At 39.1% G+C, this 18,949-nt stretch overlaps 1 protein-coding gene across 4 annotated transcripts in view; it reads left to right on the forward strand.

Moving 5' to 3' along the window:
- Positions 1–6,523: 6,523 nt before the first annotated feature.
- The window catches only part of FIGN (fidgetin, microtubule severing factor), a 107,121-nt gene continuing 94,695 nt past the window's right edge, over positions 6,524–18,949 (forward strand). The window contains exons 1-3 of one of the 4 annotated variants that reach the window (XM_033064955.1): positions 6,524–6,668; positions 7,864–7,954; positions 8,738–8,907. In XM_033064955.1, the coding sequence (XP_032920846.1) occupies positions 8,883–8,907 (25 nt within the window). In that variant the 5' untranslated portion in view covers positions 6,524–6,668; positions 7,864–7,954; positions 8,738–8,882. Of the gene's footprint in view, positions 6,669–7,689; positions 7,955–8,737; positions 8,908–18,949 lie in introns of those variants that run through there. The other 3 variants (XM_033064957.1, XM_033064959.2, XM_033064958.2) reach the window with 3 other exon arrangements.

Here is an 18,949-nt window from a genome sequence, read left to right on the forward strand (position 1 = left end):
CTTGAATAAATTCTTTTGTGAGAATGACTAGCAGGTCTTTTAAAATTAAAAAGACTTACGTGTCTAATGGTCTTATGAGAATAGAATTACAAACGATCATCTTTAAAATAAATTGTAATTTTATGGATACTTATTAGGAGAATTTATTGTGTTGGTAATTTGCTATATTATAAGTACTGCTGCCAGTTTAGTGACTTGTAACAGAAAAAAAGAATGCAGCAGCTCCTTATATTTGTCCTTGCCTTTGGTACTGTTTCTTTGAAGTGGGGAGAAGGTTTCTACAGGGTATTTAAGGTTTCTGGTGTCTTACTGCGCAGTAAGGATGACCTGCAAGTTGTCATGTCTGGCCCTGATCCAGAAAAGCACTTAAGTGTGTGCTTAACTTTGAGCATTTAAGTTCCATTTACTGTGACATGATTACTTATGTGCACAAAATTAAGCACATACTTAAGTGCCTTGTTGACTGCAGTCAGTGCTGTGCATTTAGCAGATTTGATCTTTCTAAGGAAGTTAAAAGAAGAAAGTACAAGTTAGCAAGATTTAATTGTTATATTACACGCAGTGGCAAAGGATGCTCTTTCTAATAGCACAAAACCCAACAGTATAAATTTACTTTTTTAAGTTCTTTACCTTCTAAGTGAGGCAATATGTTTCTTGCAATGGAAGAATAGCATATGTAGAACATAGTTTTTTCTTTTTTCTTCTTCAAAAATGTCTTGTCTGAAATGTTGGTGCTTTTGCATGTTGGAAAGGTATTTTATTTTGGACATTTGATTAAGGCTCATAAACAGGACATTCTTAAAAATTAATACCTATCAAGAATTTAAAAAAAATACTTCACTTGTTTGAAAATCTGTAGAGAATAAAAAGCTTTAGAGATGACTGTGTAGATCGATTGATAATGTTATTTCAAGACTTAAATAAACTCCCATCAACACCAAAGGCAATGTTTAAAACATTAATAATAAATTATTATAATATATATATATATTGCATTGTAAGTCATAAACGTTGTTTGAATTTTACTATTAAAATAATTTCATACTGTGAAGATCGGAAACATGGTGTTGGAGTGTTATTTAGAAGAAGATATTTGTCTTAGAGTAAGGGAACTTTTAGACATTAAAAGAAAAAAAAAAAATGAGTAAAATTTTGCTTCTAAAGCAACAGCAAATAAAGCCCTGTGGGTATTTTATCAGACATGCAGATCCTATAGCATGTAATTTTTTAGAGAAACTTTTTCATGTGCATGTGTGACTTTGAGCAAGTCCACTGTTCTGCTAAATTTTTTCCCCTTTGATTTCCAAGTTGATACCATTGCAGGGTAAATGAAAGATATTTTAATGTACATTTGGGGATGAGGTACAAAGACTTTTTGATATCAAGTGCTTAGAAAAAGCACTTGGGGAAAAAAATGCAGTTTCACAAGCATACTATTGTTTGATTTTTACTGTTCCCTGTTCCTACTCCCTCTCCAAAATAAAGTGCTGGGGTTTTATTTTTTTTTCTTTCTAGGCACTGTCTAAATTAAGTCATTATGTATTAAGCATTATGTAAAATACATTTCTGTTATTGATAATCATTAATTGTGGGTTCTCTAGTAGGATATTTAGAGTCAGAGTTTCACTGTAAGAACCTGTTTCCAGTTGCTTGTTAGTTTGTCAAACATAAACAACTGGGCAGCAATTTTCATGCCAAATATCTGCCTTGGGCTATTTTTTCAAAACTTTCAGCAAATATGGTCAGCTGATTCTTAAAATGCATTGAGGGAAAATCTGTTTTGCTCATGTTAAGAAATTTTTGAAATATTTTGTTGACTAATGGCTTGTAGTCAGGCTTGGTGTTTGGGAAGGCATATTCCTCTTCTACCGGTTTATGAAAGTCTTCCTCAGTCTGGAGAAATCTGAGACTCTGTAAAATTGTTTGCATATTTCATTTACCAGTTCTTCAAAGATTCTGTGTGCAGGAGGTGTTTTCTTTCCTGGGGCTTGCAGATCTGAGCAGGACTCTCAGTTTTCTCTTTTCAATTGCCAGTGGTGCTAAAGAGAAATACAAAGAGAATAAAGGTGTCCATCAGATGTTCTCAGTCTTCTTCCTTCAAATCACTGGAAAACATGGAATAAGAAGCAGCTTGATTGGAATTCAGAAAAGGGAGACAATCAAGGAAAGTGAAAAAAACCAGAAAAACAACATAAGTCCAGACACAGGAAAAAGGCATAAATCAAAGTTTATAAAATGTGATGGTAGTTTAGGACAAGGACTTATGAATGAGACTGGTATTAGACAGGGGTGCAACTTGTAAGGACTGCGACTGAGATAGGGAATCAGAGAGAAAGATGCTGGCACCAAGGCCGAGAAGGAGTTAGAGACAGGAAATAGAGGAAGAATGTGTTCCTAGCTGTCATTCCTGTGTCTTGATCTTGTTGGACTGTTAAATGTCTCTGAATTCCTCTGGCCTTGTGTGGGCACCTCATCCTCCTCTTGATCAAATAAGGAGAAAATTTTTTTAGTGACAAGTTATTAATGTGTTTAAGTCAAACTACAGGGATTAGTGTGGTTCTTAACCACTTAATGAACAAGACTGTGAAAAACAAAAGACAGAGAACAAAAACCCTAAAAACATTCAATTTCTTCCTAGAGTTCCCCAAGAGGGACTTTCTGTATTAAAGCTTGCTTTAAAAAAAATGGAAAAATTGTAGTAAAAATGCATTTGTGACCAGGGTAAAAAGTATTAAGCACTCAAAATTCAAGAAATGCCAGAAGGCATATGTCTTTTCAGATATTTATGTGACAAACATCTATATATTGTTCTATTATACAGAGCACTTGCTAAATGAATATTTTTTGTTGGATATTGTGAACAACTTCTCCTCCAGGACTAAAATAGAAACATGAAGTGATTTCAGTGGACCAATATTTTTATGATGCCAAAAGCATCAAATATTCAGCAAGATTGTAGAGAATGACCAGTAGAGGGTTTGTCTAGAAATCTCACTGAAATCAAGGTGATTGATTAACACAGAAGTGGAAATGTACAAAGAAGAGAACAAAATATATTGGAAATGCTATCCCTTTAAAACTCCAGAATCTTACCCAAAGTGGTTACAAGTCAGAGAAGTTTTCTATTTTTACACTGGTACAGCTAAAATGCAAAAGTGCCTCTATGATCAGATGTTCTCTATATAATTTTTTTCTTACTGACACAGTAGGGAATTACACTAAATATGGCCTATGGTCATAGAATCATAGAGTGGTTTGGGTTGGAAGGGATCTAAAAGTTTGTCTAGTTCCAATTCCCCTGCCATGGGCAGGGGTACCTCTGAGTACAACTGGTTGCTCAAAGCTTCACCAAACATGGCCTTGAACACCTCTGAGGGTGAGGCATCCACAGCTTTTCTGGGTGATCCATTCCAGTGTCTATTTTGTCACAGTAAAAAATTTTTTCCTAATATCTAATCTAAGCATACTGTCTTTTAGTTTGAGAGATCAAGTGATATTTTGTTAGATTAGGTACTGGCCAGTACCTAAACCAGCAGGCTGTGTGCTAAGGAGTCCAGTAAGACTTTACGCGTTCCTGCCTTAGTCACTGACCTAAGGCTTAGATGTGTTTGAAGTGAAACTGTGCAAATCAGCAGTATGGCTAGATGGGATTTCATCCCTTGCAATGTCCTGGGAAGAACCTAGAAGTACAGTGTAACAATATTTGGAATGTATTAGTCCTCTGTGTTTAACCATTGTCCCATTGTTTGCTATGGGACTTTTATATGGGACTTTTAGTTCAACTAAACGTTAGTTGTTAGTATGCAAATAAAGATTACTTCTGATCTATATTTATAAATACTTTGGGGCCACACAGGTGTCATTGCCTCTTGGAATCTGAGGTCGAGCTAGCTGAGGCAGCCACTGGACTCGTGCTGACACAGAAGGCTGTGGTCTGAAAAGGCAGAAAGTGAACCTTCAGCTGCAGAGATTGGAGTTCTGTATGATAACCAGTCTAGTCAGAGAGAGAAGATAAGGGAGGCCCAGGAGGGGTTATCCTGGCACATACATTCTGGAAAAGTCCCAGCATGTGGGACATGGAGGTACCTCAGCTTCTCAGTGGGGATCCAGGTGGTATAAACACCTGATTTGAGTTGCCTGATCTCTTAAAGAGATTGTGTTCCTCACAAAGGAATAAAACAATACATATAGTCACCAATGACCAAAACTCCAAAAAAGAGCACTTGCAGCCCATTTATTGCAGCATATCCCAGTAAGCAATGACAGCTGTGGTTGCCCCACATGAGGTCTGACGGTGGGAGACTGGAGGCATTCGCCAGCATGGAGGGAGGGAGACAGGCAGGAGACCCTGCCCTGGAGGTCTGCACTGCCGGCACACAAAAAGGGTACAGGTGCTGCCAGATTTCAGCATCAGAAGAACTCAGACGTGATCTGCCATTTTGAAAACTTGGTATCATTTACAAATAAAATCCATATAATTAGTGCAAATTCACTAAAGAATATATCACTGAACACTGTCATTTTTATTAAATTCTTAAAAGCCTTACTAGACCTACCACATAGAAACTACAAAGCTCACATGCATCACATCAATATCCCATAGGAGCATAGTTAGATAGTTTTATTCTTTGTTTTCTGTGATTTCTGTTTTGTTTACACAATTAATTTGGTTTAAATGTTATTAATCTAGATTTGCTGAAAAAGTCTGTGAACCTTTCAAAGAATCTGGTCCAAGTTCAGAGTTTGTAACAAAACCTGAAACCAGGCAAGTTTTATGTGGTTTTGAATTTCATTGTAAATGTTTCACCTAGATGTTGAAATAGGCTCCAAGAAATGTTCCCAGTTTCGAAGTCTATGAGAATTTCCTATTTGGAAGGATCAGGACTGGTGCATTTTAAACAAAGAGTAGAACTTATTCATGTACAGATGAGCCCAACAAGGCCTTCGCTTCAGCCTAATTCACATCTCAAAATAAGAACTTGATATAGTTTGTAAGTCTTGTGCTGACCTTCTGCACAGGGATGAACATCAGCCAACACAAACATATGCTGCATGCCTATTATTTCAACTTATGCTATTTTAATGTGGCAGGAGAAGCCTGAAGAAAATAAAAATATAGGTATATACAATGAAAAATACTGAGGTTAATGCAATACGAAGATTGGTAAATACATTATTTATTAGTCAAAAAGTATAAAAAGCACCCGAGTTTATTGACTAATGCCTTATGGTAATCACCAGTTGTTGTTTTCCTACAGGTACAAGTCACAGAGCTCTGTAATTGTGCAAGAAACTAATCTTTCTCTTGAGAGAAAAAGTACATAGTGCCACAGTTGAGGAAAAAACAATGGGAAAAGAATCCAGATGCATAAAGTAGCAGAGACAAAAGAATCTTTTAATGTTTCAGAATATGGTTTTTAGACCAAGCTCATGACCTTGGGATCGTGATGACTTAGTGCCTGGTGCTGGCAACACTAGCAGAAGGAATATGCTGGGGTGCAATTTCAGTATCAGAGACTCCTATAGGTAACACGTGCAGTTGGGTCAAATTAGGGAACACAGAGGCTACTGAGGTGTTACCTGCATTTGGAGTGTTGTCTGCTTGCCAAAGCAGCTGCTTAACACCCACAAGCTCTTGTAGAAGGGACAACGAGCAGCTATGTGCACAGGCAATGGGCTCACCCAGGTTCTGGGTCTGTTGCTCAGAGCCACCCGATGCTGAGAGCAGGGAAAAAGTGTCAGATGAGCACAGTGCAGACTGGACCACAGCAGGTGCTGTGGCCGGGTATCTTGCCTGCTGGTTGCCCTGGACAGCTGTCTAAAGCTATTTCAGTAGACTTCTTTTGCTATAGCTTTGTTGCAAGTTCTAAAAATAGCTCTCTACATCCCAAAATTCAGTTTAACTGTGTTTTCCTGTGTATGTTTTGTTTTACCTGAAACATACAGGGAAGCAAAAGCAGTATCTGCTCCAAACCAGCTCCTTGTTTCAGGACACTTGTTATTCCACCAGCAGTGCTCTCATCATGTAGCAGTGCTAGAGTTATCCCCAGCTGTCCAAGTGAGCCAGGAACACCTTCCATATTCTCAATAAGCAGAAGTCTGTCCAGCCCTTTTCCTCTGTCTTTTTAGTTCAATTTTTAGGCACAGCTTTGTCACATGGGCTGGCTATGGCCTTTCAAAAGTGTGAAAGGTGCCTATTTTCAGCAGCAGGTAAAAATCATTTTGGATTAACCAAATCACTGCATGGACAACAACCAGACAGGCCTTCCTGTCCTTTCTTTTTCTTCTCTATTACCCGGGTAGGATAGCGAAGGGCTGACAGCTCACAGCAGCTACTGCTGGCAACTAGCTCAGAGTTTTATTTAGGCCTACTATATTACAGCAAAGGGAAACAGACGGGAAACGAGCCTATTCCCACTCCTCCAAATGCTAATCCCCTGGGACTGGTCTCCCCTGCCTCTTCCAAAACCTTAACTGCCTTTACATCTTCCATTTTTACTAAGAAAATTTAATCAGTCTCCTCTACATCCAGGACGGACAAACAACCCTCTGAAGCCATCCTTAACTCCGCAGCAGGACAAGGAAGAGAGGAAGTGAAACCACTCCAGGACTTTAAACCAAAGCCCAGGAAAAGCATCCGGACAGCGTGGCTTCCTCCCCGTTAGAAGGTAAAAATGCTCTGATAGTCCCATCAGGTGCAAGCCCAGGGACGTGGATGTGTCTCGCGGGAAGCTCCCGCTCCCCTTTCCACAGCTGCGGGGCCGGGCTGTGTGCGGGGATGGAGCGGGGCGAGCAGGGCGCTGGGCAGCCCGGGCGCACGGGGCTCGGCCGCGCCGGGAACACCCGTGTGCGAGCGGCAGGGCCCGCTCTGTGCCGCCTGGCCACCACACGCCTTCCCTGCCAGCACGAGGACGCTGTAAAGCCCGTCTAACGTCCCCCCCCGGGGAATCCCTCTGATGCAAGGGGAGTCCCCGGCAGCTGTGGGCCGGGGTAGCCGAGCTGGCTCCTTGCCATCCCCCGCCGAGCCGGGCTGGGAAGTGCGGGGAGCGGGAGGTGTGGCTGCCGGGGCCCCTCAGCCATTGCCGGCTACCGGGAATGCCTCTCCGCGGCTGCTAGCGGCCGGGCTCCGGCGGGCAGCGGCCGGGGCTCCGCGGGAGCAGCGCGGGGCCGGGGCACGGCTGCGCGGCCCCGCCGCCGCTCGGGCCGGGACGGCACTTCCCCCCCGGCCATTTTCCTCGGGCGGGAGGCGGTGGCGACCAGCGAGCCCCGACGCCGCCCGCCCGCGCGGGGACGCGGCGCAGGAACTGCCGGCCAGGGCAGGCGCGCAGGCCGCTGCCGGCCGAGCCAGGACACCCCCCCGGGCCCAGGCGGGGAGACGCGGAGCGGCCGCGACGGAGCGGAGGTGGCCGCAACCGGGGGGAACCTCCGCCGCCGGAGCCCGCCCGCCTGCCCCGCGGGCGCGGGCCGCCACTAGGCCCCGGCCCCGGCCCCGCGCCGCCGCGCCCGAGGGCAGCCCCGCCGCTGCCGCCGCCAGGGAAGGAGCCCGCTGCCCCGTCCCGCCGCCCCGGGGAGAGGGAGCGGAGCCACGGCGCGGACGCCCCGCCGGCCCCCGCGGGAAGCGGCGGCCCCGGCGCGCAGGACCGCGGAGCGCCCCCGCCCCCCGCGCCGCTCCCCCTTTGAAAACTGATCTTTGGCTCTTCGCGTGAAAGTGATTTGAATTTGGCTCGGCGGCGCTCTGCGCAGGCGTCCAGCTGCTGGCATGCTGGCTCCTTGCAAAGCAGCTGTTTTGGGTTTGAAATTCCAACATGGCAGAGGCTGCAGTCAGTCTTCCCTTCAAAAACTTGGAATGATTTCAAATCACAGGCACCTTCACTTAACCCGAGCCCCCATTCATCAGCAAACACATCGGATCGATGCTACTCTAACCTATCGGGTTCTTGTACCAAATCTCCAGGTAAGAGGATCTTTTTCTCCTCCCCCCCCCCCCCCCCCCCCAGTCTTCCTACCATCGTTTTAAATTTTATTTAATCTTAAAGATCTCCGACATAGCCGCGTATTAATCGCCTGTTCGTGCCCTAAATATTTTGCTTAATTTGCGGTCGTTTTCTAATACTAAGCACTCCGGTCTGCTTGCCTGATCGTAGTCTGGAAAGTACAGATATACAATCGCAGTGCATGGTTTTTCCTCCTTGATCATTGCCAACAATAGTAGGCAGATTAAGAGTTCGCGATTGCAAGCTCCCTCCTCACCTCCTCCTCCTCCTGTTAATTGGATTTATTTTTAAGTTGCTTTGAAAATAATAAACTGCAGGTAACGCGGGTCTGGACATGGAGGCAACTAACTTCTGACCAAATAAGTGCAAATAAGAATTTCGCAGAACAAAAGTTAGGTTTAAATTGCTATGTTGGCTGGGGGGGGTGGTGGGGGGGAGGCACGAATATGTCAGAGGAGCTGTTGCAGTAAAATGTAAGCACATCATCTTGGAGGGGGTACAGCGTGGTGGGCGTATTGTTGGCTCAGGAGGGAGAGAAAGATGTATAATTTAATGGTATATACAATCCACTGATCCTATTACTATCCTCCCTGGAGCTCTTGTTAGTTTCAATGGGAGTGAGTGAAATTGACATGGACTTGCATTCCTGGTCATGTGCTTTTTTTCCCTCTTTCTTTCTTCTCTTGTGATCTGAGATCCCCTTTTTGTTGATGTTGCTTTCCCACTTAATTATATGCATGTAGGTTAAATGAATACCTGACGAAAGGGCCCACGTTTCAAGGCAGTGACATTTGATAGCTGAGAGGAAAAGTGGCTTTAATGAAAAGCAACCTTTGGAATTCCTGCTTGTGAAAAATCCAATTCAGCTTTTTGTGCTGCCAGCAAGAAATGATCAGTAGCACCAGTGTTTATGGTATGTCCGTTTTGGGATCTACTTCCTTTGCATCTAAATAGCAAAGACAAATTTAAATAGCATGATAACGCACCAAGGACTCTGCATGCAAATATTTTGTAATAAATACCTAATGTTTAATAGTATATTTTCTTGTATATATATAAGCAATTTTTTTCTCTTGCTATCATTTGTTTATCGTTTCTGCTTCGATTATGGCATTAGTTTTGTCCATTGTATTGATCTCAGTTGTAAAACCTGAAGTTGCATGTTACCAGCAGTGCACTATACACACCACTGAACTCCAATGGTATGTAAATTAGTAAAACTCGGGGAGTGGAGAGGGCAAAAACGTGTAGCAATGAATATATACACCTACACATCTATGTGCTCATACATACATGCCTAAAATGCATCTTTTCCTTTTGCAAACTAGTGTTTTTTTAGTAGTTATTTAAACTCCAGCTGCTTTTCCCTCTCTTACTTCCAGCGTAATCGTCTGCTAGAGATTCTAACTGATGTGGGGTGAGCGAATGTTTTGCATGTAAACAAACAAAATTACTGTTGTGGCCAAATGCTTAATACGATTTAATAGGGAGTATTTTATGCTCAGTTTACAAGTGTCTAATTCACACTGCTCTGCTCTCAATGCTTAACAGAATGAAATAATCAGGTGCTGAAACTGGCTTCATTTTAATGGTCACTCTCCAGCCCCCTCCTCCAAAAAAGTCAGATAAAATGGAGCATGGGGAATTTCAATAGAGCTCCTTGTGGTGCAGTAGAAACACTTCTAGGTATGCAGTTAAAGCTAAGGAAGTATCAACAAAAGTGACTATTAGTCTTTTTTGTGCAACCGAAAAAGGGGGTATGTTCACTTTTAATTATGTGTGATAGTAACAAATAAGGATGGAGAGAGACCCTAGGAGAGAGAGAGAGCGTGCATGTGTGTGTGTGCGTGTTTGGGATAAGGGGGAGGTCTGGCGTGTGTGGCTGATGATCTCGTAATAGCATATCTGAATGCAGGAAAGAAATTGAGAGAGCAGTTGCACAATGTACACTCCTATTTTGGTGTTGTAGGTGACTGTATTGCTAAACATATCCCAGGTGCTATATGATGGGAATGATCTGATTGCATTTTGCATTTAGAACTTGTTGACTTTGGAACGATCAATAAGGCAACTGTTTATTTTAGATGCACATAATTTGCTCTGAGAAATGTTTTAAGGAGAAGAGCAAGCAAGCGAGAACGGAACATTTTTTTTTCTTTTTTTTTTTTTTTTTCCTAGAGCTGTTGGAGCAAATGTGATTGCCAGATGGGAGATTTCCCTCTGTGATGTTAAAGCTGTAATATATATTCAGAGCAGATTGGACTGCTGCTTGTGATGAGGAGGATATTACATTTATAAATTTTAAATCGGGAATCGGACAGTATGCTGAGAGCTGAAATTGGATGGTGTGGACGGTTTGGACTGTTAAATGCAATTCCCAGATAATAATAATAATTATAGTAGCAGTAATATATGTATGTATAATAAACATGATACTATTAGGCAGCTATATATATTCTATGGTGCTTAAGTATATATTTCCAATATGACTTCTCTCTTTCCTCGCTTCCCTTAAACGTTAAGGATTGAGGGTGATGGGGAGGGGGGATTTAAGAGCCCACTGTTAGGAGAAATCAAATATAATCAGGTTTCTGTTTGAGGAAAAGTTTTGCTAAAATTCTTTCTGCAAATTCATCTCTTTCTGAGTTTTTGTTTTGCCCGTGCATGTGGCCTGACAGTGCCACAGTCCTGAAAGACTGGAAAGTGGGAACTAGTCACACTCGAGCAGCTCTGCTGTTGCAAATTAAAAGTGTGTTGTGGTCAGGAAATGAAAGCTACAATGTCTCTTTTGAACAAGTCGTTTATCAAGAGAAACATCTATCAAGCAGTGACTTGTCACATTGATCCTCTAAAAGTTAGGTCCGAAAGTGGAAGCTGCTTTGATGTTTTTGATGCCAAATTTATAAAATTGAGAAAGCTGGAGAGAGTAGAACTGATTTGCACTTAAAAATTGCTCTGCTCTGGGCGTGACAAAATCAAGTATCTCTGATATAAGAGCTGGTAAACTAAGGAGGTATCAGACCTTCTACCTAATTTTTATTTTCACGTGGAAACTTTAGCTTTGCCACACAGGCAATTTCTTTTCATGCTTCTAAAGATCCTGTCTGTATGACTCTCTCTCTGCATTATTTCGTCGGGGATATTTTCTTGCTTAGGAATACATCTGTTGCTTCCAAATGGAACCTTTTTTTTGTTGTCTTTCTGATGGTATTTATAGAGTTCTGCTTGAGAAGGCAGTTTTTTCCCTCTCCTTTCAATCTTGTTTCTTCTTCTATTTGTAATCTCGGTTTTCACCTCTCATCCCTGTGAAGCAAAGTTTCTTTTACTGCCAAAGTAATGTTTATTGCAAGTAAGGTACATTTGAGTTTAAAACATCTTAAGAGTACTGCTAAGGGTGTCTTCCCCTTCTGATTCTCTTTTTCTATCCATTTTTAGCACATGAACTATGCTTTCTTCTCAACAGGAGCAGTGTATTTAAAATTGAATGTAAAGCTGAGGTTTCAAGTGAAAAAGAAAGACCAAAACAAAGTCTAAAACTGCTCTTTTATCTTCCTTTATATTCAACCATCTAAATTGTTTAGCAACTTCATTAAAAAAAGTTTTTAATTTTGCATAAAGTTTGTGTTTGGATTATAAAGGGATCCCTTTGAAGGAGCAGGGGTTTGGTGTTTGGTTGTTGTAGGGTTTCTGTTTTCTGTGCTTTTTTTTTTTTTTTTTGGCTAGGGTATGAGTGAAATCTTCCTTAAAGCAGGATGCTTTGACTTCTTTTCTTCAGTGTCGTAAATGAGACTAACACTGCTTATGAATACTTGATAGAGACCCATTTGAAAATAGGCAGCAAACAGCAGCGTGGTGGGAGTTTTGGTGAGTGTTATAGTTGCTAATTAATCATGTTTGAAATGAAGGAATCATAGCATGGTAATAAAGGCTCATTGTTGTTTGATGTTTGTAACAGGATGTGACTCCTACATGAATCTGGTGGGTTTGGAGGTTTTGTTTTTATTTCCTCCTGTCATAATAAGATACCTTCACTATGAGATCAAATTGTTTTTGTTTATTGCAACACTGTGAAAGTACAGGGATGTTTGCTTATTGTAGCAGCATTTTAGAAATATGAAGAGTGTCTTATTGATATTTTCATCATACAGTTCATGGGAAAAAATGACTAGTCTTATGTCATTAGCTGTTCTTTAAGCATTTTTATAGCTAAGCAGAGCCAAACATTTTTTGTGGTGTATTTTCTTGATATAAAAAGCCCTGCTACTTTTTATCCTTATAGTTGATAAATGGCACTTGATGAACTTTTGTGCCCTACTTGCTTATGCGTATATAGTAAGGGATAGCAACTAAAAAGATATTCCAGAATAGTTCGTATACTAGCCCTTTAAAAATTGAACTGTAAAACACTTGGATGGTGTTTTTGTTTCCTTCTTTTTTTATTTTGTATTTTTATTATGGCTCTTATTGGATGTGTCATCTTTGAGCTTTATTTTTCACCTCTCTGTTAATAACTGCTATATACGATCGAGAGAGAATCTCTTTCAAAATACAAAGCTTTAGTTTCAAAATTTAATAAGGCTATTTTATGCTGCATGAACAAGGTTTGGAATCTGCTGTTGTTTAGCTGCTCTGTTTCTTTTTAAAATATAATTCCTAGAGGAGAATTATTCTGTATGGTTCCTGTCAATAAGTTTATTGAATGAATGCATACGAGAAGCATTGAATATAATGACTGATCTTTCTGTAGTCTTAATCATCAATTAATAGGCTTATCTGCTTGTTAGGAGTGGGTTTAATGGTACAGAATCAGCATGAGATCTGTCTATATAAAACACTTGTATGTTGTTTATGACAGACTGAGTTTTGATCTTGCATCCCCAGATCTAATAATAGAAATATTTGGCTCTTTGCCCTCAATCAATATATCTGTTCACAGAAAAAACTTCACACAATACTTTCATAAAGTGCTGGATGTATTGATACCGAGTTGATAAATTTAATTACTGGGGTTTTACATTGATTCATTGATCTTATGATTGGAGGAAATTGTTCTGCAGACATTTCTGAAGTATTGAGGAATATTGTATGTCCATAAAGCTTGATTAATTGATAAATCAGCACTTTTTTTCCTTCTCAGTTATTGATAAGACATAGAAATAACTGTAAAAATAATTTGGAATAAGCTAATTAGAAATTCTCATGTATTTCTAACAGAGCAGATGAGAAGCAGTACTATGGAGGTGAAAATAATGAAGTTTGAAGTGGCATTGTACCTATGGGGCCCAATCCTTAACTGGTGTAAAAAACATTTAGCTTTAAAAAGATACAAAAATTTGCAGTTCCAGAATCTGGAGCACTGTGGCTTTTTTTGTTTGTTTGTTGTTTGTTTTGGTTGTGGTGGCTTGTCTTTTTTTTTTTTTTTCTTTCCTCAGTACTGTTCTCTGACTCATTGGAAACTGTTTTAAATTAGGTATTATGGATGTATGGAATTTTAGATACGCATCTGATCCAAAATGAATAGTATAGCTATAAAAGCAATTTGAAGAGCTGTAAATTCAGGATTGCGTATCCCTGATATTGTTGCAGAGTATTAAAATCTTGCTGCTAGAGATGCTATCCTCTAAGTGAAAACTTATCTTCCTTATGGGAAAGATGACTTCAGGGAACTCTCGGTGGGAAAAGGCCCATAGTTTTGTTTTTTGTTTTTTGTTTTGTTTTGTTTTTTTTTTTTGGGGGGGGTTTTTTTGTTGCTAAAGTAATAATTAAAAAAAAACAATAAATAGAATTTAGTTGAAGGGATATTTTCCAGGTGAAAAACCTTACGAGAGTACTTGGCTCCATTTCGGTGAGGTATGCGACCTTTTCACCCTATGTCAATGATATTTTTATAGAGTGTGTGAGAAATGCGAGTATAAAGAAAATTCCTTAAGATCATTCAATTTTTATTTTTTCTTAAAAAAAAAAAGGAAAGATAAATCTCTCAATCAAAACAACATACACATCTCCCCTAATGAAGTTGTATTCCTTTAAAGGATGGTGGCTAATAGAGAAAAACAGAGACAACCACTTGCCAGATGTTACTGTAGGTTCGACAAACACAATCTTATCCTTCAAGGAGCAGAGGATCCTATGCTGGAGGTGTAATGGAGGTCAAAGGAACCCTAAATCTTTCAGTCCTTTAATAATTGTACCTGCCATCCCCTTGATTGGCATGTTAAAGAGAATGCATTTATATTAATGTTTCTTAGAAGAGAATTTGTATTTGCAGCAATCTACTAGGCACAAGTGGACTTCACTACTATTGCTTCTAAATACATATTGGGGTTAGCCCCGCTGTGTGACAAGTGAGGGAAAATGGCAAGAGAAATAGTTGGTCAGTCTTGGTTACCAAAATCTTGTGAAACTGAGGGAGAGATCGGGCTTTGACAGGCCAGTTTGGGAATGGGAAGAATATGAAAAAGTGTTATCTGCAGAAAGCACCACTGATTAAGGGCATACAGAAATGTGTGCAGTGATGAAAATGTGGAGTCTGCTTTCGTTTTGCCGAGCTCTGTTGCTATGAGGTATCGGCACAAAGAGTGGTAATAACAGTATTGTGTGTCTGTTCCGATAGTGCTGGAACGGTACCTGTCAAACATATCATAACACTCAACTATCTCTTTAATCATATAAGCAACACTCCTTACTACAAAAGCTATTGTATTTGTACAATAGAAAGAACAGCCATACATTATTTGAATAATGGACTAAAACTTTGTTCTTTAAACCATTTTTCTATAGAGAGAAAAAGTTTCATGTGTCTTGGCTATAATTAAAAATAATACAACTACAGATGACTGTCAAGCCACTGGCTAGTTTTGAAAATTTTTTTCCATAATAGTCTACTAAGTGTGTAGTCTAATATGCCATGCAATATTGAAATAGCAATTACCAGTCATATTATTTAAGTGTAACTGAGAAACTCTTTTCTCACTTCTTTTATAGTGTAGCTACTGCTAGCATGTTGTTAGTTAAATTTCAAAAACCCTGAAAGGTATGTGGACAAAATGCTGAGATTATTTTGATATGATAACAAACTTTGGTGATGTAAGTATATTTTTGTTCCAGATTCCTTGAAATCATATATTGCCTGGACTTTTTGTTGTCTGTTTTTAACCCTTCTGTATTCTACTTGTAATCTGTCCTGTACTCTTTGTTAAAGCATGTGGCTCACCTTCTGTAGATGGATTGCTCAATGTATGAAGATGTATGCTACAGTTTATTTTGTGTGATATTTTAGAATGTGTGCATATGTCAAGCTGGTTATAGAATGGTAATGATAAATTGGTTTGAGTAATATGTATCTTATTTGCATTAATACTTTAGCAGTAAGAGCATACTGTGGTCAAACTTCATGAACTAAGATAGCGGTCTCACATCTAATTAAGCAGGATCTGAATGAATGATTTTCTGACACAGGTCACAATTGAACTTTTTGTTTCCCTTCTTCAATGTGATAAAATGCTTAAGGGACACATTAAAGCATGTTTGCATAACTCCTGCTAATCTGAAGGGAATTTGAAAATGAATATTGAGAGGAGATGGGAGAGAGGGCTGAACCTGATGGGTCACAGGGGTTTGTGGCAGGAACGTATCTTCATGTTTTCATTCAAGTTGTTTTGGGGTTCTTTTTTGCCTGATTTAGAATAACAGCTGTTTGTCTTTTAATATATTGGAAATAACATCCCTATTTTCATCTGAGATGTTTTTTTCCTTTTTGCCTCCTCTATTCTAGCATACAAGCAAGTCATTAATAAAGCATTTATACAGTGAGCTTGAATTATCACTTAATAAAACTGAAAACTGTAATGTTGCAAAAATGTTCCTAGACAGTACAACTGATTTTGTGTGCTCGTCTTCTGGAGACATGGTGAGGGGAAGTGCCAACAATTACTTTTATATTACTGAACGACAGCAGAGGGTGGATGGGAATAATAAAATTATAGACAGAAATTATTAATCCATGACAATAGTATCAATATTGACATTTAAAATGTTATGAACTGATAGCCCTACTGTACAAACTGCTGTGATAGCTGTGCTTTTAGGTGAAAGTAGCTATTTATATGCCTTATGGCTCAGTGTGGTCATGTTCAAAGTATGAACCTACTCATCACAGATTCTGAGAAAGTGCAGGTTAACATCCTCTGTGTTCTTTAGACCTATCTGATTACTTCAGCCTCCTGTGTTGACACAGAGAAAGAAACAGCTAGATTCTATGCTGGAAGAATAAGGTTTGCAAGGACTGTCTGATATTAGGTATCCCATTGTGATACCTAAACCAAATTTTAAAAAATCAAGCATCCTTTTCAAGTTAAACTTGAGAAACAGAGAAAGGAACAGCAAAGATGTTTCTGAACACATTTGAAGGAGCACCATTTACTTTCAAAAGAGATCTTTCCCATCACTTGTGGATAGCTCCACCATGAAGAGCAATATCAAAAGATCTCAGAAAAGTAACTATTCTTTTATGTCTTTGGGAACTCAGATGCTTACAAGATTGTTTCTGAGAAAGAAAAGAATTGATCCTATTTTCAGTCCCTTGTTGTTGGCATTTGTGGACCACATGACTATATACAGTATTGTAGAAATATACTCTTAGTATGTGGATACAATTCTGTTTCCTCTTTCAGCTCCAAAATAACAGTGCAGTGTGGCTGTGTGAAAACACAGTTTGCACAATGTTTTTATTAATTTGTTTTACACTATATGAAATTGTTTTGATATTTGTTATTTGATATATGTATGGAGTTTGCTGAAGATCTTTAAGCTCAGCTGGTAGGTCACCTGCATTATTAAAGCAAAGAAATTAAAATAGTCTGTGTTGTTTTTATAAAAATATAGACTTAAAGTCACCTATAATTTTTGAACTGGATATCTCCGTTCAATCAAAAAACTGCTGGGTTTAAACATTATCAAATTTAAACCATTAGCATTCAGTTATTTTTAATATGGAAGAAGACTATAAATTTATTAGCTCTTCAAGTAAACAAACACTTGATATACAAAATTAAGTGGTTTTATGTTTACTGATGTTAGATCTTTATACCATAAGGCTTTATATTAACTTCATAACTATTGTGGTACTGTATTGAGCATGCTATAAATAGGCAGATATTTTATTTTAAAGATAATAATTTTTCATGTGTTCATGGAATTTCTGATAATTTTTTATTTCTTGCTCTTTGCCTTTAATAAAAGCTGTAATAAGTATATTTTGGAAACTGTTCATACTGCAATTAACCTTTCTTAATCATTGATTTTCATTTTGTTCTTTGACTTTCATTCATTGTATTTTATACTCCTGTTCTGTGTAGGCATTCTTTATACTACAACAGTGATTTATTTTTCCACTTTCAGTTTAAAAAAATCTAGTAGTAACATGAACCATGATGGGTAACCATGGTCATTCCATCAAGCAATGTTATTCAGATTAATGTCAATAAACCCTACATAATGAGGGGTATGAGGCACTTGTCATTATTTAGCTCCTAGCATTTGTCAGTGTGGCAGCCATATCAAAGGCACACCTTAATATGCAGAGAACATATTTGTTGAAACACCTTAGTATTTTAAAGTTAGATGTAGGTAAAATGTACCTCACTTTGAGCTGTGGATAAAATATATCTCATCATGTGCTTATGGAGACTGTGAATAAACAGTGCCTTAATGCATTTTTAAAGTTTTCACTAGTTAGAAATACTCAGTTATAATGTGATATGTTATCCATACAGTAGTAATTTGGAGTAATAATTTTCAGCACTAATTAAGGAAAGATGTTTTGTTATTGAGTAATTAGCAAACACTACCCCACCCCCACTTCCCCAGGATGTCATCTGCTTAGAAATTGTAGAATTCACTACTTTCATTCATGACAGGCAAGTCCTTTTTGGCTAAAGTGACTGTTCCTCTCTGTTTCAAAGCAGTGCAACAGCTGCAGTTTGAGCTTGAAGGGTCTGAGTGGCTGAGATAACATCACGAATAGTATTGCATCTCAGAAAGTGTAATTCAGCTTTCCACTTTTGAGTGCTTGGTTATCAGAGGCATAGTCCCTGAAATTTCTATTGACTTTGGATATGCAGGTGTGCAACAAATTTTAGAAGCTAGGTGCTATAAGGAATTTCCCCAAAAAATGGTAGGCATTAACTTTATTTGTACTTCATGAATGTCCAATCTCCCTCTTGAGGAATTAATGCTGTATGATAGAAGAAACAGAGCTTTTGATTTTTCCTGGTGGTTCTAAAAACACACGTAAATTTCATCAGGACAAAAATACATGCATTAATAAAGGTGTAAGGAATGATTCATTTGTGATTTTGCTCAGAGGAAACTTTTAACTGTTTGTTACTGTGTAGGTATTCGAAGGAGCAAAATGCAGAGTAGATGATGCTGTTCTAATTGCAAAATCTTCCTTAGTTTTCTACTCTCTTCTCCTGATCCTTCTCCCTTCCCCCCTCCCTCTCATAGGTTTTTTAAACAATTATGGGCATTGTGCTCCTTAATGGTGCATAGTTACTGTAAAGATAGATGTCCTCAAATAATGAGTTTCTAATAATAATCAGAGGCAGTTAGATTAAACTGGTTTTGTATAGAAACCTTACAGTGTGAAAAAGTACACCTAAAACCCTGAGATATATCTACAGGAGCTAAGCCTATTTACAGAAAACTAACCCAATTTTGTATCTGTACGTGTGTGTGGGGTGGGGGCAGTAGAGGTGGATTGTCTGTGTGTGCCTATATTTTTGTCCACCTGCTTTAAAGACTTCAGAAGATTTTTTTTTTTCTGTTTTGCTTTCTGATAACAGAGTATGTTTTAAAACCACAACATACTAATTAGCTTCTGTGTTTACACTGGAAAGCTTGCATCCCTTCAAATGACTTCTACCTGCACTCTTCTTTCGATCTGTTGCTTCTCC

The sequence above is a fragment of the Catharus ustulatus genome, chromosome 7 (assembly GCF_009819885.2).
Source record: "Catharus ustulatus isolate bCatUst1 chromosome 7, bCatUst1.pri.v2, whole genome shotgun sequence".
In the NCBI taxonomy this organism is placed as follows: Eukaryota; Metazoa; Chordata; class Aves; order Passeriformes; family Turdidae; genus Catharus; species Catharus ustulatus.